Source organism: Anabas testudineus, chromosome 18 (genome assembly GCF_900324465.2).
Source record: "Anabas testudineus chromosome 18, fAnaTes1.2, whole genome shotgun sequence".
Classification (NCBI taxonomy): Eukaryota; Metazoa; Chordata; class Actinopteri; order Anabantiformes; family Anabantidae; genus Anabas; species Anabas testudineus.
The window spans coordinates 11,922,231-11,945,216 of record NC_046627.1 but is presented as its reverse complement, the minus strand read 5'-3'; the positions used below and the strand labels follow the sequence as shown (position 1 = coordinate 11,945,216).

Genomic DNA, 22,986 nt, shown 5'->3' with positions numbered 1-22,986 from the left:
AGAAACAAACCAGGAAGACAGCACAAACCTCAACCATTGGAGAGATTTGAGCATTCGATGAAATACAGACATGACAACATTATAGTGGAATCAACAGACTTTGGACAAGACGTACAACTGAATCTAGGGGCTAGAGGTGAAGTCAAAGACACTGTGACCTTGTATTTACATTCTTGTAAATGTGATATAGGAACACAGTGTTTCAATCCCTTTGCTATTATTCAGCCAAGTTTATTTGACTAGGAAATTCACAAGTCACAATAACTATAGTATGTTAAAAAAATAAATAAATATGCATTCTTTAAGATAACCCTCTAAAACACATCTACAGTAGTCTGGTGACATCATTATAATTTTTTTCATCAAGTAAATATGTGAGCATGAAGATACATGATCTAGATGAGAGATCAAATGCAGCAGCCCCAAATAAATAATGTGCATTGTAACATAAGCACCCGTGTAATGCACTTATGGTTTTTGTTATGGCACTATGAATGCATCATTAGCCTCAGTGTTGTCTGTATCAAAATTACTGTAACAGTGCATGTATTTTTATAAATGCAGCTGCACTCTTCATATGAACACTGTCTTTAGACATGTGAACAAACATGTGGTTTTACAGTACGGTGGTAATAAAATGCTAACCTTAAAATAAACAGCGAATAATGTTGTACCACGGAACAGTTATCAAATGCTGAGAATGTGTTGTTTATTTTTTACTTTCTGCTTTCAACTTGCCTCGTCTACTTCATGTTTTCTGCAGTGTCTTGATGTTCTGTGGTTCAAAAGTCATACAGCCTCTTTCTTCTTCTCCAATAGAGTTCTGACTTTGGGATTTTTGGCTGATTTAGATAAAAGAACAAATTATTTTACTCAGAAGAAGTGACACTGACTCTGAATCTTTAACCATTGGCTTTTTAAAGAACTGAAACATCTTCTACTAGGTCAGATCAGTTGTGTTCAGCCAATCAAAAGCTGGAAGTGCAGGGCTGGCTGCAAAACAAGCAGGACAGTGGCCTTCGAGGACCAGGACTGGACACCCCTGGTCTAACCTATACAGGATAAATGGTATAGATGATAGATGCATGCATGGACCTGAAGTCCTACTATGTTCATGATTTGTTGCTGTTTTGTGTACAGTAAACTTTAAACGTGTGAACTGATATGTTGCTCACATATCAGTTCACACGTTTACTGCATGGACTTCAGGTCCATGCATGCATCTATTATCTATACTATTTATCTTGTTAAGGGTCACAGGTGGGCTGGAGTCAATCCCAGGTGCTGCAGAGACCTCAGGTCAAACTCCATTAAAGTAGTTCTGCAAAGCAAAAGACATCATGTCATGGTCTGTGGGGAAATCTGGTTTAAATCTTCAAGTAATTGTGAATGTGTTTTTTAAGCTCTTGTTGAAGTATCCTTTACTGTGACAGGTTGTAACACACTGTATTACATACTATAGACTTCTGTACCAGTCTCAGTCTTACCTAGAAGCTGATCTGAGAATAGATGGCCTCGTCTTCTGTTGAATGTGACGAGGTACCTGCTTTCAACAACCATGACTCTGCTTGGAAAACAAAGAACAAAAAAACAAACAAACAAACAGTAAACAAACACATTTAACTGTTTGAGTTTACTGAAGTGAGAGATTAACCCACACACTAAACTGTCTTTATGAGTTTTATTTTGTTGCAAAGAAAGGCCAACAGTGATGCAAAGTGCCAGAGCAGTCTACAGAGTAAGGCACAACATAGTGAGTGTGTTGTTACATGTTTTAAAGAAGCAAAAGGTCCAGTAGTAGAGTGACATTCATACAGAGCAACAAGTTACAAAAGCACTCACAGTCAAACTCAAAACCTCCATTACAACTGTCAAAGAACAAAAAAAAATTAGAAAGAAAATATAATATGTTGTGTATATTAATAATGCTACAACTGTAGATCATACTAAGCTGTTGTGTTAATGTTGAATGAACTTTCTTTGAACTTCCCATCTCTGTCAAACCTCAAACGTGTTACTGCAAATGGTTTAATAAAAGTACTGAGAGGCCCTTGGTTTTAGTCTGTGGTTTTGTCATGTGGTTTGTAACTGAAAGGGTCACAGTATCTACACCTTGACAGGAAACTAAGTGTTCTGCAGACATGTATGTATGTCAAAATGTTATTTAAAGTTTTAGTCGAATAGTGGGTCGCACACACACACACAATAATGTGACATTTATTAACTGACATAAGATGACATGTATGAATGTTATTATGTGTTAAACCAATTTTACCTTTAGATGTTTAAATTTTATTTACATTTAAGTTGTAATACGACAATACCAAGTACATCACACTTGGATCCTGTCAATATTTATGTTATTCTGAATCAGTCACTAAGTGATTTAAATTAACATCTCTAGACTTACATCTCTAGTCTGGCTAAAAAAACAAACAAAAAAAAAAAAAAAAACTGCTGAATGAGCATTGGTTTAGCTTTTTCAAAACAGGTTATGAACTAACATAAATCTTTGATTGAATGTGAGCAAAGCTCAAAATAGCATTTTTGTATCTCTAACTGATCAAATGAAACATTCTGTATGATGTTAATTATTAATGTTAAACTTTACTGATGTCAATATTTGTGAACCAAGTGAGGTGAAATGAATTACTGCCACTTTAACAATTATGAACACGTACGTATGTTTAAATGTCAATTTAGGTTCATCATTACTAGTGTGGGTTGATCCTGTTGATTTAAATAGCAAAAAACAGAACAATGCTGCAGTAAAAAAAAGGAAAAATGCAACAACAGAAAGATCTTTAAGAGAGGTGGGATTACATGATAGGTGTTTTAGAAACAACAATGTCGATGAAATAGGAAAAGAGACTACATGGTAGGAGGTACATACAAATAAAAAAAATCAGTAAAAAGTCTCAACTTTTACTGAAGTGCTTCTTCTACTTTGATGTTTAATACCTTTGGCTTTTAGACAGAGAAGGACTCCAATCACCAACAGCACCAAAGTCACCAGTAAAACACTGACAGCAATCCTCCATGGGGTGAGGACAGTAGATGAGGGGTTCTGTTCAGTATGTGTGTCTTTATACACTGAAAGAACGGTAAGAGAAATAAAGTATCACTATGATGCAGTGTTTCAATTCTAATGCTATTATTCAGCACATACTGTGATAATGTTAAAATAAATAATAAGAACATCCATGTGTATCTCTATTATGAGCCTATTGTAATAAACATCTTGGATCTATGTATTCTGAAACTATCCAACAGTTTTGTGACTCACCTTCGACACTCAACTGACTTTCTGGTGATTCACCAACACCAGAGATGTTACATTTGTAGAGGCCTTCATCTGACACAGAAACGTTGATAATGGTAATCTCTCCTTTATATCCAGTTTTTATGTAGATGCCGTCTTTATAGAAGTCAGCAATGGAAATTGAGGCATTTTTCCTCTTTTTGCAGCGCAGAATCACAGAACTTCCTTCCAACACAGGACGGACAGGACTCTCCAGAATCACAGAATCACCTTAATATAGTGAAGGAGCTGGTTAGTGCAGCCCGTAATATGCCCATGGCATCACGGAAGAAAACAATTCATTGATGGGATAGAATAACCTGGTCATTCAGTATATTCAGGTAGTCAGCTGACCTCATTCTTTGGGCAACGTTCAACATGACGTTGATGAACCTAGACCTGACCAACTGCAGCAACCCCAGATCATAGCACTGCCCCCTACAGGCTTGTACAGTAGACACTAGACATGATGGCTATTTATTTTCTTTTCCAACGATTGAGTGATGAGTTTAATAATTTTGGCAGAATCTATATAAACTATTTCCAAAGCTGATTGATACATACCAGTGATAGTAATGTTGACAGCGTCACTTCTTTTCCCTTCTTTATTTTCACACCAGTATGTTCCACTGTATCTAGAGTAGGCAGGGTTAATGATGCAGGTTGATGCTGATGTGTCCCAGTGAGAATAATTTGTTGTATTTATGTCTAATATTTTCCTCATCACTCTCCATTCAGTGCTGTCAATCTCATCACAATATACTGAGACAGTGTCATATTCAAAAAACTGCAGTTTGTCTGGAATAACCCTAGGAAAAGTGACATCTGAGACACAGAGAAAGAAAGAAATGTTTATAAAAGTAAAACATGCAATTAAAATTAATTTGTGTATTATTATTGACAAGTTTTTAAAAACCTTTGTTTTTTATCTATACATGTAAGACAAATATACCAAATTGTGAAAATTATGTGACCAAGACCAAGGTAAGAGTGATGGACCATGAAGTCATTTAATAAATTATTTCAACTTACCTTTCTGTACAGAGTATATGTGATCAAATTGTGTAATAAGCATCAACAGCACACACATCGCTGGAAGGTTAATGAAAGGAACTGTGTGAGTCAAACAGTGCATTTATCTATTGGATTAAAACATGAATTAAGAATAAAAAATAAAAAAACCTGAAGAGAGAGACAGATTTGTTACTCACACAGTCTAATGCAGAGAACAGGAACCTCCATTATGTCTTGCTGGCGAACGTCTACACATGAAGCTAACTAACCGTATAATGTAGACTGGGTCCTTCTCTTCCTGTTTAGCGTCTTTCATGTGACTCAGTGAACCACAGGTTTGGCTTGCTTTAGTGGAATAAACACCATCACTGATTTCCTCTGTCCACAATAGAAAATGTCTTTCAAACTGTCATTATATGCTATGGTTCTCAGGTATTTTGAATTGTTACCATTAAGTTGATGTTTGTGTAGTTTGTGTGAAACACAAAATATGATAGATAAAAATATTGTTGTGAGACTGAATGGGCTTTTTTAATTCTTTCTCTATGAGTATGGACATATTTTATCTATTATTAGAGGGTTAGATATTATTAGATATGCTAATTGTATGTATTTGTGTTAGTGTGGTTATTTTCTGGTTGGGCCTTTCCCTTTCTTTTTGAACAGAGAGCAGCTGAACAGTAAAGCAGTTTCTCCTGTGGGATTAGAGCCCAACGGATTTAAAAAAATGGAAACTGGGTTAACAAGTAAGTAACAAGTAGGCATTGAGCTTCAGGTGGGGTTCAAGTCATCCTAGCTACTAGCACTGATGAGGAGTAAAGTTGTGGAATTGAAGCAGGGACCAGACTGGAAATGGCAAGAACTTTCAAAATAAAACAGGATGTAGGTGGCATTTTTACCACTCCACACCCAGTTCTTTGTACTAGGTTACCAGTGGAAGTGGTGGGATAAAGGCTGATATGCAAGTTTCGAGTTAATCTGTTCGTTTATGACTAGTTGAGTGACTTCACTAAATTGAAGCATTGTTAAAGCCTTTACATTCTCCTAATTAATAAGCATTTACCTGGAAAACATAAGCCAAATAAGCCAAACCTTACAATATCAGGTCAAAAGGAGGTGATTTTAATTTCCTAGGAGGCATACATTTCCCAAGTATCCACCAAGTAGTCACAACTACTTTAGGTGCTTTAGCTGAGTTGTTGAGTAGAAGTGGAAACTTTGCTGAGGTTATTGGTTAATCTATAACTCAACTGAGTGTAGTTAACTTTTTACATGATGAACAGTTCTGATACTAAAAGCCAACACCTGAAAATTTTAATGTGAGCTTCAGAGGGCTTTTGTAAAACGCAAATGAGTAATAGACAGTATTATGTATCTATAAAATATGCTTACTATGTACACCACAAAGGATTATTAATTAAGGCTTAACATAAAGGCACACAACATTGTTTGTAAAAATGCACAGGTGTGCACCTTAATACCTCCAACAGACAGGTAAACAAGGTAAGTGTCTCATTCCATTACAAGTAAGTCAGGGTGAAAGTACAAATGATTTTTAGGACTTCGACCCTGTAACTTAATAAACTTGACAGGGATTCCGCTGACAGACAACAGGTACGAGAGCTTTTAGAAATTCAACCATTGTTTATTTTTCGTTTGTAATTTGAACATTTATTAGAGAATACAATAGCCCAACACAGCAAAACTTGAAAGAGTCAAGTTAGTGTTCATTGTTGACTAGTGTATGGGTTTTAGCTGCCAAGAAAGATTATTTAACCATTTAATCTCCTTTCTCCACTCCTAGGTGCTGCCTTCTCACCAGCTAATTCTAGTTTTTCCAAAAATGGAAAAAATCTTTTTCCTACTTGTTGGCAGTTCTACTGAAAGTAACAATCTTTTTTTATTCTCTCTTCAATGTTTAATATCTAAGAAAATATCACAACACAATTCAAAAGGTATATGTTCCTTAAAAATACTTGTAATTCCTCACTTGTAGGTGCTGCCTCCTCACCAGGTAATTATAGTGGGGAATCTGATTCAAGAAGTTGTGTCCCTGTTGCTGCGGCTGCACCTGTTATCTCCATTTTAATAATTAGTCTTGTGTGCGTATCTGTCTTCGCTGTGTTAATATGGAAACGTAAGTGAACTCTCATCTAGAAATATATTTGCATATAATTTAGAAATATTGTGTTTATCTTGATTTATAAGATTCTAATACCTTTTTAATGTTCTGTGTTTTTTTTATTGTAAAAGGAGGAAAAGCAGAGCTACTGAGGAAACTAAAGAAACAGGATCATGGTGTGAAGAAAGAGGTGGATCACCTGAAGAAACTAAAGGATGAATTGAAGAAACAGGTGGATGAACTTAAGAAAGTGAAGAACGAACTGAAACAAAACACAGATCAACTGAAGGATAAACTTCAGCTGCAGGAGCAGAAAATTAATGAAGCAGCACCAGGAAAACTGCAAGAATTAATCACGGGAAAAGAGTATATCTTAGAGGCCATCTGGAACCTGGACGAAACGAAGAAACACTATGACAAATTGCTACTGCACACAGATGAAATATTGGAGGCATTAGAAAGTCGGTGAACTGCACTGGCACATGTGGGTATGTTAGGAGAGACTCTAGTCAGTGTAATGTTAATGTACTAACTAAACAGCTGTATTTATTTTATTAATGTAATTTACGTTAGATGCAATATTGTTGCAGAAATCCACATAATCCAATAATAAAATATACATTAATCATGACAATAAGTCCGTTTGCATAATGAATTGTAGCATTTAATTAATTAATTAAATTCTGCTTGGGTTTTAAAAGCATTGCTGCTTTTTAAAAAGTTATTTATTTATTTTCTTTTATAATATTGTGACAATTGCTCTATGTTAAAATTATATATATATGTGTATATCCATTTTCTTTTTCCCAGACAGTGCATCACGGAGTGTTATGACAAATGTCCCCCTTTATCTATTAATGTTTTTTAGCTCTCTTTTTTTCTAAACAGTCTCATGTTTCATGGTCCTGTATAAATTTACACAGTTTCTTTACAAATAGGGACTGAGTTACATTTTAATGTTCTAGAGTGTGATGTGTTGACTTTCCTGCATGACAAGAGAATCAGCCATTACAACATGGATTCACACTCAAATTAATTTTTGTGCATTGTGTATAACGTGTTAGTGATTACTGCTGCATTCAGACAGCTCGTATTGTAACTTAGTGACTTATTCCACTTATTCCATGTCAACTTTAAAAAAAACTAACAAATGTGTCTGTCTGACAGGCAATAGAGTTTTGATACTGGAAAAGAGAAACTGCTGTATTAAAAAATACAAATAAACTCTAGTGTGCCTATTGTGGCTTCTGACAGAAGAATTTTGAGATTAAACTATTTCCAGCCGTTGCTCACAATCTTTAACAATATTTCCACACTGATTCTTACACTGAGGGTGGATAAAAAAAGAACACAACACAATAATGTTACAACACACCTAACAACATACTGTATTTCTTAAGACGTTAAGTTTAGTCAGTTGCTAAGATGAAGTAAATAGTATCCTCTAATGAACTTAGATACTGTGGAATAAAAAGGGCAATCTAGTTACTAGCAGACAATAAAATCATTTTCAAGGTTCAAAGTACAAACTCTCTTATCTGAGGACGTTGACAGTGAAACTTACTTGACCATGGAGTGAGAGGACATTTCAGTAACACAGGTATTTTGCATTTCTTATTTTTTATATATTGATTTTAATGACATTTCTATAAATTTTGTAAATCACAGTTCTATAAAAAAAAAACATCAACTTTGTAGTGATATGTGAAATTTCGTCCCCAAAATTGTTGCTGAGAATGTTGCCTGCCTTTCTATTCTTACAATTAACTTGTATCAAATGAATAAAACAAAACAAAAGAAGGAAAAAGCTAAACTTTGATTTTAAGAGATTTGAAATGCTTTACGTCTTTCTGTTTCTTATTGGCCTACTTTTGAACATAGTTTCCAAACGTCCAAAACACACACAGTATAACTATAACTATTATTTGTAATTAAGGTGTGAATGTTAGCATAAATGACTCTTTCTGTATGTGTGAGTCTTGTGATGCACAAACAGTCAACCAATTGAGTTTGTCTAGTTTTACCATCAAAAATGGCACCTGTTAACTGGACAACCTGGATTGTCTGTTTCCAGGAATCGTAATAAGTTACCTTTGTCCCACAGCTGCAGCCCTGTGGTTGTAATACTTATTGTACTAAATCCAAGCTGCTGCGTTGACAATTCAGTGTTGGACAGATCAGAACAGTTCATTAAGATTAATAAAAGTTTATGTGAAGTGTTTTCATTCTCTTTTACAAATGTATAATTGAGAAATGTTCTATTTTATTTGAAATGTCATTTAAGATTTTTATCTGAGGTATAATATTCAACAGTTTATCTGCCATTTTTCCTCAGAACAACAGGATGGATCAAACCAAGGATGGGCTGTCACTTAAATCTCTACTCAATGCCTACAGTATTTTATTTCTCTATTATAATGCTGGAACAATTCACCTGGCACACCTTTGTCAAGGTAACTTATACAGAAAATCACCCTCCATACTGTGTTACTAAAGACATTTCTGGCTTGTTTTATCACTTGAGGGTCCTGCACAGTTTCTTAGCTGTTGCCACGACTGTCTTCCCTGAAATCTTCTGGAGCTTGCAGTTTAGGAGTCACAGCCCCGACTGTTTCAAATACTATAAAAGAGTTAGAGAAGATGTGGAAGGTTTTTCTTCACCTTCCACATCTTCTCTAACACTTCTCTCAGCCTTTAGTATTTCTCAAGCTCTCAATTTCAGTTTATTGCTTCTTCTATCACTTTGGTCTTCTACCTCTGTTTGTCCTCCACGACTAAGTCATTCTCCTGAAGTATTGGGCCATGTGCCTATTTATCGTAGCCCCTATCAGGGACTTCCATGTTGTGCAGAGGCAGTTTAACAAATGGTAGTTTGATGGAACTGGATCAGTACTGGCTCTCCATTAACTATTCAGAGTGGGTCCCATCCATAAGCAACTTGTTCATATTTGCTGCCAGGTGCTCATGCATTTAGCTTCTTTAGCCAGTAGGTGGGGACTATGTCAGGTGCATTTACATGCAAGTGTGCATGTCTGTCATAACTGAGGTGGGGAGAATTAAGTGTTAGAAGGTCTTACCTAAGACCTTTGTGCTGTGCTTTGCCTCCTTCTTCAGGTTGCAGCACAGTACTACAAACAGTATATCTATTTTGAATGTACAGTATATGGTTGCTGTTTCTTACGTGTACTGCTTTTACCCAAATACATTTTTCTTATTTCTTCTTAGGGCAGGCTCATGTGATTAGTCCACTTCAGCCAATAGTGGTAACAATTGGTGAGGACATCATTTTGCCGTGCCGCTTGGACCCAGCCATGAATGCCGCTGTCATGACAGTGGAGTGGTCAAGACCCGACCTGAACCCGCGATTTGTCCATGTGTGGCATGAGGGTCGGGACTTGATGGATGATCAAAACCTGTCTTACAAAAGAAGAACTTCACTGTCCGCTGACAAACTGAAGCTTGGGGACATTTCACTGAAAATATCCAAAGCAAAACCCTCCGACAAGGGAACATACAAATGCTTAGTTCCACAACTGGATGCTAAATCTTTCATTGACCTTGCTATTAGTAAGAGGCCAATTGTTTAAACTGTACTTTACCTGTGGTACTGAATCTTAATAAAAGGGGTCAGGCAGCATGCAAGAGTGTTGTTTTTAAAAGTAGATCATGTAACATTAACCACATTTGTCACATTTTGTAAATGTAATTGGAAAAAATGACTCATGCTCTGACAAGGAGCTTTTAGTATTTAAACTCCTGTTAAATATCTCCTTTAAATCTTTTCTAGGTTCCACTTCCTCACCTGTCATAGCTGGAATTGAAAGAAACAGTGGGGAGCTGGTTCTACAGTGTGAGTCTAAAGGCTGGTATCCAGAGCCTGAGCTGTTGTGGCTGGACGCTGAGGGAAAGATCCTCTCTGCTGGACCTACAGAGACAGTCAGAGGTCCTGATGACCTCTATACTGTCAGCAGCAGACTGACTGTGGAGAAGATTGACAACATCACCTGTAGAGTCCAACAGAGCAACATCAACCAGACGAGGGAGACACACATTTATGTTACAGGTTCAGTTTTTCCAATATTTCTTTATTATCATTGTTTCATCTTCAAGACATTTAGGTCTTCCTTGTATAAACCTTGTGAGTGTTCTGTGTTTTGTGATTTCAGGTGATTTCCTCATGTCCCATCTCTTTGTTGTTTCTATCACCATTTGTGTGCTAGTTGCTGTTTTGTGTATTTTATCAGTCACATTTGTTCTGTGGAAAAGGAAAAAAGACAGTAAGTGTTTCCAAATGAGTTTAAAGAGCATGGTATCATCTCACCTCCATATCCATTTAGAGATAAATCAGAAGCTCCTGATTTAATCACGTTTCTCTGTTCTCACACAGAAACCAAGCTACATGTTGAGAATGGAAATGAACAGATAATGAGGCAGAAGAGCGCCACCACTGTTCATAGCACCACAGAAGAGCAGTCTCTGGTGAAAGAAAAGAGAAAAAGATCGAAAAAGACTGATAAAGACACTGAAATGAAATATCTGAACAAGCGAAAGGAAAAGCTTGATGATGAGATAAAGAAAAAGAAGGAAGAACAGAAGGATGTAACAGAGATGATTGATGCACTGGAGGCTCAGAGAGAGGAACTGCAGAAGGTGACGCAAGAAGTGAGAGAGCGAACGAAGAGGATAGAGAAATTAATGGAGGAGAATGAAGCTGAGGCTAATGCATTGGATAATGAAACAGGAAAGAAGCTAGATAAAGCCCAGAGATACTCAAAACTGAAAAGAATAATGTCAGAGGGCAACAGTAAAGTGAAGACAGAAATACAACAACAGCAGTCACTGGAACTGAACACATCCAAACTACTGGTGACCACGGAGGCCGTGTTACAGAAAATGACTGACTGGAAGAAGGAAATAGAGAGAAACATCAAGCAAAGTACAATGATCTGAACTGTGAGGGGGAGGAACTGTCAGTAACATGGCACTGAGAACAACTACACAAGGAAAATCAAATGAGTTCACTAATTCTAATCATTATGTTTAAATGGCTCACAAACCATCAAATTTAATAAGTTGCACTTACTGATGTTAACTCACACCATGTTTTTTATTTTTTTATTTCCATTTTAACAGTTTTCATTTGCAACCTTTTCAAATTACTTTATCTATAGACACAATCATTATATCTTTTGTGTTACAATTTTATGTTGTTGTGTAATATTATATGTTTTTTTCCAATCTCATGTTTAATGGTGCCAAACACGTTATTACTGAACATGTGCATGCTTCTTACCTGTTAATCCCAGTTGTAGGTTACTGCAAGTATAAATGTATAAATAAACTTTTACGTTTCCTGTACTCTGTCCTGATAAGGGCTGCGTGCTGAGTCTGAGATTTAGCTATTTTCCAGTATTGGAATATGCTTCAACCAGTGAATTATGGTGCAGGCATATTTTTTATATTTATACATTGAATGTTTTTATTCCAAGTGATTTGAGAGCCAATGTAAGTGTATGCAGGTCTTGCCCAAGGTCCCCTACTGGAGGTAGGCCACAGCTGGGATTCAAACCCCGTCCTCCCACATGGAGGGCCATGAGCTTACCACTACACTATCCAGACATGAGAACCTGGAGCTAAACAAGACAGTAGAGCCTCCTCTGATAACACAGTTCCCATTTGCAGTTTCTCAGTGCTGATTTTAAATATATAAATATAATCTCTTCTCACATTTGTAACAATGAAAAATACAAATCTATCAAACAATCCAGAAAGTACATGAATAGGCTTTGACTTGTGTCACACAGTTGTTTTAAGGTGACCTTTGGATGTTAATATGGAATATTAATATTTTCTGACTACAAACTATACAAACAAATTAAAGTGTCCCTTTAGTTTCATTGAGAATACACACACAGGCAGTGAAAACATACAAATATGACTTTGTGATTTTATCAGTTTTAACAATCAGAGGGTAAATTTGACGTCTTTGTCCTAGTTCCATACAGACTTGCTGTGAGTCGCCTGTTTGATTCAGGCAGTTTGAGTTTCTGACTGACTGAAGTGTCTCTGTACCAACGTTTACCTACCTGATAAAAGCAAAAGTTAAAACAGGCTTTAAAACGTGTCACTCAGCGTGAGAGAAAACCCCCCAATGTTTTAGCTATGTGCTATTTATGAACCTGAACATTCATTCAGTCACACCAAGAGCATCTCACAGGCTGTGGACCACAGCGAGTGTATTTAAATCTGCAGCAGGTTTTTTTTTCCTGTGAACAGCACCTTTAGCTGCGTGAACAAACAGAGCAGGTGAACAGTTACACTTTTATAACCTGCTCATTTTATACATAGACACTGATGCTGAAACTGAGACAACGCGGTCAAACGACAACTGGGTCACCTGAGTCTATTTTCGAAACAGTGTGAAATGTAACTGAGGATGAGAAAACAAACGCGGCAACGTGTGAGTGTGGTAAATGTTACTCAAGAACATGCGAGATGTGCTCTAAATAATTTCACATTACATTGTTTATTTGAGACCTGTGACAGACTGAAGGTAACAAGAAAAAGTGAGAAAAGGACGACAGTATGTTCTCTCCATGTTGAGCTTTTACTCACTCTACTTACTTTTTGGTGGCTTTTCTTTGCTAGTTTACCTTTTATTGAGAAAAAGAAACAGGTTTACACATGCAATATCAAATATCGTAACATGTAGCTGAGCTATTGAGAAATGCATTTTCTTCAATAAATAACCTTTTTTTTTACATTTCAAGAATAATTCACAACAAAGAGTTTTAAACATCATCTTCTTTCTTTTTCATTGAAGTAGCTCTGCTTTCACTGACCTGTAATCACACAGGACATAGAAACATTAAGAAAAACACAGCACCAAATATAAATCATGTTCATGCTAAGCACATATTTATATGTTAATTTTTGTATTTTTTTGGTTAAAAAGATTTAAACACATTTGAAGAAATAGTTAAATTGGTTCAAATAGTTTTTATGTTGACAAAGATGTAAACAGTGAAGGGTTTACCTGTAGTGGACTAAAGAAAAGATGATGCTCTCGTCCGGTAAAAGTGTCCTGGTAGCGTCGGGCTCTGTTTAGAGAGGAAGAAACTTATCTCAGCTTTTTGTTATAATTGTTAATTTCAATGAATAAATGTAAAACTTCACCTAAATAAGACAACTACTGTACATTACTCCAAAACTACTTTAAAGTTTCATGTTTCATTGTTGTGTTTAAACAGAGTCTGTACACAGGCACATAACTCCACCCCTAAAATTCAGTTTGATGCATTCTCATTGAGTTTATAATAAAAAGGGACAATGTTTGCTGTCTTATTTCTGACGAGGGTTGTGCTCTGTGGTTTTCCACCTGTTTGTCTGCACAGTGCTCAAACTGACCAGTAGTTTTACCAGATCTAAGGTGCTAACAAAGCAGTGAAGTACCAGCCGTCAGTAACTACCTTCCTCGCGCCTTTGGTTTTTCATGACGGTGTAAACCACTCTGCGGTTGACTGAAACATAAAAAAACACAAAGAAACAGTGTGTCAGTCTTATTCCAACACCAAATGTTGTGGATTAAAAGCACAAATTGGAAGGTTTTGTTTGTGGCTTCATGTCATGAATGTCCGTACACTGCAGTACATACTAGAAAAAGACAGTGTTGGCAAAAATAATTAGCCGAGCATCTGAGAATTCACCTGTTTTGCTTCCATTAGTTGTGTTTTCGGTGTGTTTAAGTGTTCCACAGTAGAGCAGTCCCACCACCAACAGCAGCTGGCCTGCACATAAAACACTAATGCAAATCCACAGCGGAGCTGAGAGCAGCTTGTCCTCATGTGCTGAAAACCATAAAGAACCGAATGTTATGTTGTGTTTTAATACAAATTTTACAATAAATCTTTGGTTTTAACACAATGTGCAACATGTTATGGGTCATATATGCTGATTCTGAAGTGTCTTATTACTCATCCTCTTACCGTAGACCTCACTTTTCACAGTCAGCCTGCTCTCTGCTGATTCTCCAGCTCCATGGATGCTGCATTTGTACAGTCCTTTATCAGACTTTGAAACACTAGGGATGCTCAGCTCTCCATTGGAGCCACCACGGATGCGGACACCGTCCTTGTTGAACTGAGAAATGACGTTTGACTTTTTCGCCTTTCGACAGCGCAGAGACACATGATCTCCTTCAGTCACGGGGAGAGCAGGAATATCCAGGATCACGTCATCAACTGAAAAACAGATGAGACGATAGATAACATGCGTAAAATGGATACTTGAGTGATGTAGTGTTCACAAATGTATCTGCAGGCCTCTGACCTGTGATAACCGCTAAAATTTACTATATTTAATACTTGTTAAACACACCAGTGACAGAGATGGACACTGTTTTACTTCTCTTTCCCTCTTTGTCTTCACACCAGTATTCTCCACTATCTGTTGGGTATGCAGCTTTAATGGTGCGTGATCGTAATGATGTTTCCCAGGTAGATTCCTTTGCTGGATTGAATTCCTTCTGCCTTCTCACCACTCTCCAATCGGCCAGCTCATCAAAGTCCACACAATCTATAGATATTGGCTCATACTGAAAGAACTGCTGCCGGTTTGGAACAACACGAGGGAAAGCTAAAGCTGAGGCAGAGACACAGGGGCACAAAATGTCCATTTATGAGTGTAACCATGTGGGCACATGTATGTATTTATCACATATATGTATTACTGCTTATATCACTGATAACCACATGACTCTGTCCAGTTTCATACATCAAACGATTACAACTGCATCTTACTGTAGTCGTTGACACGTAGACCTGTGGCAGATGCTAACATCAGCATGCTAGTCACTGAGAAGACAAAGGATGTTGCATGTTAGACATTTGAAGAGAACACATCATGCAACTCCTCACATAATGTCAGACTCAGCAACATCAGGAATAACACATCAGACACAGTTTGTAATTATTGTGTCTCATTGAAGGAAATTTGTTCCCTGATTAATTGAATTTGTGTCCTTGACAAACAGCTTGAGTTAGAATCAAAAATGTGATTGAAGATTTATATGTTTCCTATAAATTATCAGATAACTTCCCTGGCAGACCCCCGTGAAGTTATGTGTGAGTCATATATCTCTTCTCAATTTATTTAATAATCGATGTTCTTACTGTACGATAATCTCTTTTGTCCTCGTCTTTCTTCAAGTTTATCACACTACAGTACTTCTATAAATAAGATATTATATTCTACATTATTGCGGTTCTACAAAAAGTCAGACTTTCTGTCAATACCACTGACTATCTGCAAACTACACAGAAGAATGAAAAGAGAGACTCAGTACTCACACAATGTGATGTAGAGAGCTGTAACCTGCATGTTGTTTCACTGTTGACTGAGCATCACACTGACTTCTAATTATTACAGCGCTCAGAACCTCCTCTTCCTGTTTGGCTTGTTTCTGTTTAAGTTGAAAGTCAGCGTCAGATATTGATGTGTTGTTTAACTAAATCTGAGCAGATAATATGGCCCTAAACCTTTCAGAATACACTGTGGTGCTTTAGGGAACTCAACACTTAACACTAGTGCTACCACACCTCAGAGAATGATGTAATGTATAATCATGTAACTTACTATTTAATTATAATATCTATTTTACAATTGTTGTGTGATGATTGTGTTGATTAATCCATTATTACTATCATAAAAAAATCTATTCCTAACTTAGTCATTTAGAATTCTGGACAATAGTGTTTTTAAACTGGTTTTGGGTGGAAACAGAAAACTGAAAATGATTTGCTTATCAAGCATCTGTAGCATAAATAAGTCCTGCTCTGCCCTCTGCAGTTCATCAGCCATCACTGTGACGTGAAGCCTAGAAGCCATGATTCAGTTCCTGTCCAGTAGTAAGGAGGGTGCACACCACAGATGTTAAATAGTAACTCACATTTAACTATCGAAATTAGCAGAATTTGTTGATGGGAAACATATCATCCTCAGAGTCAATATGACTCTCCATGAGAGAAAATAATCGGGCGTTATGCACCAATCCATCTCACGCTCCATCCTTCCCTCACTTGTAATTAAAACCCCATCATAGTTAAACTACACCACATGAGGCAGGATTTACTCCTTCAGCCTGCAGAGGGTGAGTTAGGTGGCAGCTGTAGGAAGGTGCCTTAACGAGCTAATCTCTGGACAAGAAATCTGACCAATGGGACATGCTGATGCTTTTGTGTGGAAAAAAACATGAAACAAAAATGATGTAGGTGTGTATGAAGAAAGTTTAGTAGAGAAATGACAGAAAATGGGCAAATCCCCACACTGACTTTACACTTGAACTCAACGCTGCTTAAGTACTTTGGATTACAGATTAGAAATAAGTTACACAGGAACAGGAAGTTTGCATCTATGAGTGTACGTCAGCTGTAGTGGAGCCTGGTGCTCAGACAGTCAGCAGCAAGACATCATGGAGGTTACAGGTGTCTGCTTCACGCTGTGTGAGTACCGACTCTCAGCTTTGACATCTTTATTTGTATGTTCAGTAAATTAGTCCGTGACGTTTACTGATTCAGTTTGTTTCTTTTTCTTTCTAGTGATGTTTATTCTACTGGCTGCACGTGTTAAGAGCGGTAAGAAGTCATCGATAGATCTACTTGATCTAATCTAATATTTGATACTTTTTTAAATTTTTAACTGTTTTGAACTCTTTGACTTCCATTTTAAACTATTGTTTATATGTTTTTTTTTCCAATTCTCTGACTCTGTCTCTGTCTTTCTATCCCAGATGAAGCTTTTTATATTGTTACCAACAGAATGCAGTACTTTAAATATGAGCTAATCTCCCTACGCTGTGAGAGTCTCGATGGCTCGACTCAGTTCAAAGGCATCAGGAACACTGAGGGATTTCTCTCATCGTGCAAAATTAAGACGTCACCCGGGTTTTCCTGCAACATTGAAATAGGCTATCCAGGGGACAGTGGACTATACTGGTGTGAGACTAAAAGAGGAGAAAGAAGCAAAAGTGTCAACATCACTATCACTGGTATGTTCAGGTTTTTATAAATCATCATTATTTAATGTTTATCGTCTGAAACATGGTGAAAAAGTTAAAATAAGAGATTGGACATAAAACTATGTCCACTTAATTTCAGAAAATAATTGGTGTGAACAATGTATTTAATAACATTTTGTAAAAATATATGGAACCTCTCAGCTGGTTCTGTGATCCTGGAGAGTCCTGTTCTCCCTGTGATGGACGGCGCCAACGTAACTCTAGGGTGCAGAAAGAGGAATATCTCAGACGTCGCAGCAGATTTCTATAAAGACGGAGTCATCATAGGAAGCAGCGCTACAGGAGAACTGACCATCAAAGGTGTTTCCAAGTCTCATGAGGGACTCTACAAGTGCAGCATCTCTGGAGCTGGAGAATCACCAGAGAACTGGTTGACTCTTAATGGTAACATGAGTTTTGTATTAAGTTAGCAACACATTGCAAATGCCTTTGCACCAATTGAGCTTATTTCATAACAGTTCAGAAACATATGTTTTCAAACTTTCAAACTGTTTTTCAGCAGATCCAGTGACCCTGGAGTGCCCTGTCGTGCCGGTGATGGAGGGCATCAGTGTGATTCTCGAGTGCAGCAAAAACAACACTTTTTCCAACATCACCTCAGCGACTTTTTATAAAGACGGACTGTTCATGTGGAGCAGCTCTACAGGAAAGATGACCATTTCCAGTGTTTCCAAGTCCGATGAAGGATTCTACAAGTGCAGAATCTCCGCAGGGGGAGAGTCAGATGAGAGTTGGTTGGCTGTCAGAGGTAAAACGCTACATTATTGTTTTTACTATGAATGCAGTCATGTAAAGCATAACGTTTATGTATCATGCAAATATTCTCTTGTCGTTGCAGCACCTTGCAGAGAGACGTGTTTGCCCTTAGACAACTCCATGCATATTTTCCATATCTTAAGAATTGTGTTCACCATCCTGATGGTGGCTCTGCTGCTGCTGCTCGTGGGACTACTTCACTTTGACAAATTCAAAGTAACAGAACAAAAGTAACAAATAGCGACAGCTGATAAGTCTCATTAATAACAAATAATAACTCAGTTTGTTTTTGATTCTGGGGAGCAGAAATACAAGGTAGAAGGCAGCCACAATGTTTTCTACGCCTTGTTCAGCATGAGTTTACTGACTGATACGTATTTACGACTCACGTTGGGTGTAAAGTATCAAACTTCTCTGCTTCTCTGTGTTACATGCAGAACATCAGGTTAGCCGTTCTCACAAGCAGAAAAAGTTAAAAACCACAGTGGTGCTGAGCGATCTGATAACTATTTTTAAATAGCTTAATGTCAGTTTTTTCCAGATATGTTAGTTGTATTTTGGTTTAAGACGACACAGCTGCTGGTGATAATTTCAGCTTCATCGAGACAAACCACACGAGACAGTGAATGTATGAAGTAGAGCCACAAAAAGTGAAGTTTTGTCTACCCTTGGGTTAATGTCTATAGCACAGAGGGATTAAGTTAACCTAGAGATGTAGATTAAGACCATCTGTATGGTTAAAGTTGAAAAAGATTCAGCTCTGCTCGGTCATATTTATTGAAGGTTAAAGGTTAAAGGTTTCATGTTTTATTTTTGTGAAAAAATGTGACTCTTGTTGAAGAAAACTGTTTTAATCAAGATACAGTGTAGTGAGATGAATGTAAAAACAGACAATGTAAAGAGTGACTGGATAACTACACCTCAAAAACTATGACCCTCTGCACAGCACATGACGAACAGACTTCTGACTGGCTCCCTCTTTATCGAATTCACAGTCAGACTCTGACTTGACACGGTCGTCATCCTCTTCAGTTCACACGCCTCTGGACGGGCTTGTCTGTTGTCCAGAATCCAAACAGAGAACCTTATTTCTTTACAGCACAATGTTCTTCATCTGATTTTGAGTATTGTATTGAAACAGGATGTAAACAACCTGGGTTAAAAGAGTTTCTTCATACAACCTGATGCCAGTCAGTGAGTAGTTCACCATGAAACTATGTGTATGTGGGGAGGCAGTTGTCCAGGAATGTTGTTGTGGTGGAGGTGGTGTTAAGCCGACATGCAAAATGTGTAGAATTCCCATATTTATATGTGTATTTATTCATATTCATATATTTATTGTTTACTTGATGTTTAGTTGCAGTTCCCCATTATCAGTGCCTTCAGGTGTTGGAGACCACATGCAGTGAATCAAGATATGATTTTTTTCTTGTTTTTTTTTTTCTTTTTTTCTTGTTTTGTTTGGAAAGAACAAATAAAAAATGAAAATTTAAAAACTGGCAGAAGTTCATAAAGTACACAAAAGTTGAAGTACTTGCTCAGAAAAATACTCCACTAGTACTGGAGGTACCCTTTCATTTTTTTCTACTCAAGTAAAAGTACCAGTCCAGAAGTACAGCCTCTCAGCATGACTTCAAATATTTGTACTTTACAGAAAACTGTGTATTTTAAACAATAAAAAAATTATGGTGGTGATAAATACATCTGGTCGAGTCCAGATTTGTCTGACAAAGTTTACTTTTGTTAGTATCTGTTTGTTTCTTCTGTACATGTCAGTCAAAAACAACAATGAATAAATAAATTGCTACGCCTTCATTGTAACAGATGTAGCATATTACTGGATAAAACACTGCTGCTGCTGCCTAGGACAGGATCAGGACCATGGCTGGACTAAGTGATATTTTTCACCTTACATTTTCAATCTGCCCCTGAGCCAGCAGAGGGTGCCAAAGCTACGGAGACGACCTACTGTACCATGGTCCCCGTTGCTAAGCTCTCCCAACCTGTAATACCTCCCACTTCTAGTCCTGTTGCATTAACATCACTGGTTATGAAATCACTTGAGAAATGAATTACATACTAATTAACATAGGTCACATTAGAAGCATTAAGGGGCTGCAGGACTGGACTTTCCTTTTCATTACTATTACTATTTCTAGTTAGAGATGGTACAGGTGACTGTGGACCATCTCTGTTATTGCAGGTTTAAATGTGAAAACAAATAAATGGCTGAAGTTTCTTCTCAGCTCCATCCCTCCTGGTAGAAGGAAGCACTAGTCCAATGCTGGAGAACTATTACTTGCCTTAACCTAATTTAGACTTTCATTGTAGTTTTGTTTTTTTCCTATATTAACTACTAATTTCCTGTACAAGACACTGACTTTCACTATTTTAAAGTAGTCCAGATGAAATCAAAACCATAGTAAATAACACCGTTTCATAGGTGGGTTCGCCACTTAGGATGTGTGCAACATTCATGAGGTGATTACAGGTCTGCCGTCTTGCTGCAGGGGGCAGAACAGGACCTTTGTCTCTGGTTTACTCTGACAAAGACCACTAGCAAGCGAAAGTTTCACTTCAGGAGGTCCAGTTCTGTGCACTGAGTGAACACATGCCATCCAGACTAGACCAGTTCTTTTTTTCTGGTTACGTCTGATAAGTACAGTAGACCTACTTTTTACAGTTTATGGTTGGTGTCTTCACCCACGAGGGGTGAGGTTTGGAGATAGTGAGTCAAACAACCGCACAGGAAGAGGAAGTTTTCTTCTCCTTTTTTACATCAGCTGTATCTCAGTCTGATGCTCAATCAGTCAGTATCAAGACATGGCGGTACCACTGGGTGTGTAGTGTTTCTCAGGTTTGACATTCTTGTAAATTTACAGTAAATGAGAGTGTGACTGATGATGTTTGTGTTCTCTGTCTATGCAGTGAAGCTTCTACTGATTCTGCTGCATGCATGTATTTCCAGCAGCGGTAAGTAGCACTTATTCTGTTTAACAATAGAGTCCAAGCATTTCATTACATTACATTTATTCTGAACCCTAAACTTTAAATGAAGTTGAATGTTTCACTCATTATTTAGTTTTTCTTTCTGTCTCAGATGCAGTTTTTCAGGTTGTCCCAAACAAACTGCAGTTCTCCGAATACGACCTGGTCTCCTTTCACTGCGAGGGTGTCGATGTCTCCATTCTGAGAGGGATCAGGAATCCTGAAGGGTTTCTTTCAATATGTGAGAAGAGAATGTCCATTCTGTCCTGCAACATCCCTAGAGCCTATCGAACAGACAGTGGAAAATACTGGTGTGAGACTGATAAAGGAGAACGAAGTGACAGCATCAACATCACTGTTACTGGTACGTGATGTTTCTAATTCTTCCCATTGATGCAAATACATGGGTTAACTTATAAAATCTAAATAAAACAATGAGAGATGAGAGGAGATGGACAAAAACTGAGCAAACTGAGCAACTAAACTTACACGAAGAAATAAAACCTTGTTTCTCAGATGGGTATGTGATCCTGGAGAGTCCCGTCCTCCCTGTGATAGAGGGCCACAATGTGACACTGCGTTGCAGAAACGAGGGAAATTCTTCCCTCCCAGCTAATTTCTATAAGGATGACACCTTAATGTGGAAAAGCTCCACAGGAACGATAACCCTCCATGGCGTCTCCAAGTCTGATGAAGCACAGTACAAGTGCAGCATTTCTGGCGCTGGAGAGTCACCGCGGAGCCGGTTGTCTGTCAGAGGTACAACGCTGCATCGAATGAAATATAAGTAGTTCAAACTTAAGCATTATATTAAATAAATATACATTTGCTTAAGGTAGTTTACAGCCTATTGCAATATTTAAGTCAATATGTCACTGTAGATAAATTCCCTTCTCTTTGCAGCTCGTCACAGAGACACCTGTCCTTCATCAGCTCACTTTGTAAATGTCTTGGCGGTCTTAAGGACTGTCTTCACCCTACTGATCGTGACCCTGCTGCTGCTGCTGGTGGGACTACTTCACTATGAGAAGCTCAGACTTGTACCAAATCACCAAAGTGATGAATACACCTGGAAGCTAGACTGGTCAAAGCCTATCCCTTTATGTTTTGGCTTCTGGGAATCTGGTAGAGCAGAATAGATTGAAACAAATGTGTTTTTACTCAGCTTCTGTGTGTATACTTTTCATCAGGTTAAGTGTAAGGAATCAAATGTTTCTGTGCTGTAATTTTTCCGCTTGTGTGTGAGTAAAAACCACAGGCGTGCTAGCTGATGTTTTGTTGATGCCACAGATGCTGGTGATTATGATGATGAATTGAGCTTGTTGGTTACAAACCACAATTGTACAGTACGCTGTGAAAGAGCAACTTGTGCATGTGAATAAATAATAACAGAATATTAAGTAAGCCTTGTTAACCAACTGCTGTGTTACTGCATCTTTGCATCTGTGCTTAGATTCTGTCACGACTTACTCTAGAAGTTCTGTGTTATAATGACATTGTTATAATTAATATGATTATTATAAAATAAATACTATTTTACTATATAAAACTATATAAATATGATCAGTAGATTTAAAGTTAAAGTCTAGCTTCTATTGTATTCATATTTTAATAAAGAAATTTTCTCTATACAACATTATAACTTTTGAGATGTGTACACAAACATGAACTGAATTTTGCAATGTTTCTTATTTAGTTTGACCTCCTTCTAAGTTTGTGTGCCAGTACCAC

The 22,986-nt window shown here is 37.4% G+C and overlaps 4 protein-coding genes across 6 annotated transcripts in view; 2 read left to right on the top strand and 2 right to left on the bottom strand.

Moving 5' to 3' along the window:
* LOC117153000 (butyrophilin-like protein 2) overlaps window positions 1–11,387 on the top strand; it is a 32,116-nt gene extending 20,729 nt beyond the window's left edge. Inside the window, exons 5-6 of the mRNA XM_033326529.1 lie at window positions 10,225–10,500; window positions 10,825–11,387. Of these exons, the coding sequence (XP_033182420.1) occupies window positions 10,225–10,500; window positions 10,825–11,387 (839 nt within the window). The remainder of the gene's footprint in view (window positions 1–10,224; window positions 10,501–10,824) is intronic.
* On the bottom strand, window positions 1,238–4,574 carry LOC113168513 (high affinity immunoglobulin gamma Fc receptor I-like). 2 transcript variants are annotated; one of them, XM_026369583.1, is made up of 7 exons: window positions 4,513–4,574; window positions 4,334–4,393; window positions 3,866–4,126; window positions 3,287–3,532; window positions 2,962–3,093; window positions 1,488–1,567; window positions 1,238–1,321 (listed from the first exon to the last, which is right to left on the bottom strand). In XM_026369583.1, exons 1-6 carry the CDS (start codon window positions 4,541–4,543, stop codon window positions 1,488–1,490), a joined length of 810 nt encoding a protein of 269 aa, XP_026225368.1. In that variant the 5' UTR covers window positions 4,544–4,574; the 3' UTR covers window positions 1,238–1,321. The 2 variants fall into 2 exon arrangements, with proteins under 2 accessions (XP_026225368.1, XP_026225369.1); XM_026369584.1 differs by having other exon boundaries at window positions 1,488–1,564.
* A 1,557-nt stretch (window positions 11,388–12,944) lies between the features above and the next one.
* On the bottom strand, window positions 12,945–15,837 carry LOC113168506. 2 transcript variants are annotated; one of them, XM_026369565.1, is made up of 8 exons: window positions 15,785–15,837; window positions 15,236–15,289; window positions 14,814–15,077; window positions 14,423–14,677; window positions 14,144–14,284; window positions 13,907–13,957; window positions 13,474–13,537; window positions 12,945–13,279 (listed from the first exon to the last, which is right to left on the bottom strand). In XM_026369565.1, exons 1-8 carry the CDS (start codon window positions 15,813–15,815, stop codon window positions 13,252–13,254), a joined length of 888 nt encoding a protein of 295 aa, XP_026225350.1. In that variant the 5' UTR covers window positions 15,816–15,837; the 3' UTR covers window positions 12,945–13,251. The 2 variants fall into 2 exon arrangements, with proteins under 2 accessions (XP_026225350.1, XP_026225351.1); XM_026369566.1 differs by having other exon boundaries at window positions 12,945–13,090.
* A 1,026-nt stretch (window positions 15,838–16,863) lies between these two features.
* LOC113168503 (high affinity immunoglobulin gamma Fc receptor I-like) lies at window positions 16,864–19,196 on the top strand. The gene is made up of 6 exons (XM_026369559.1): window positions 16,864–16,936; window positions 17,033–17,068; window positions 17,224–17,481; window positions 17,653–17,895; window positions 18,014–18,259; window positions 18,350–19,196. Exons 1-6 carry the CDS (start codon window positions 16,906–16,908, stop codon window positions 18,499–18,501), a joined length of 966 nt encoding a protein of 321 aa, XP_026225344.1. The 5' UTR covers window positions 16,864–16,905; the 3' UTR covers window positions 18,502–19,196.
* Window positions 19,197–22,986: the final 3,790 nt, after the last annotated feature.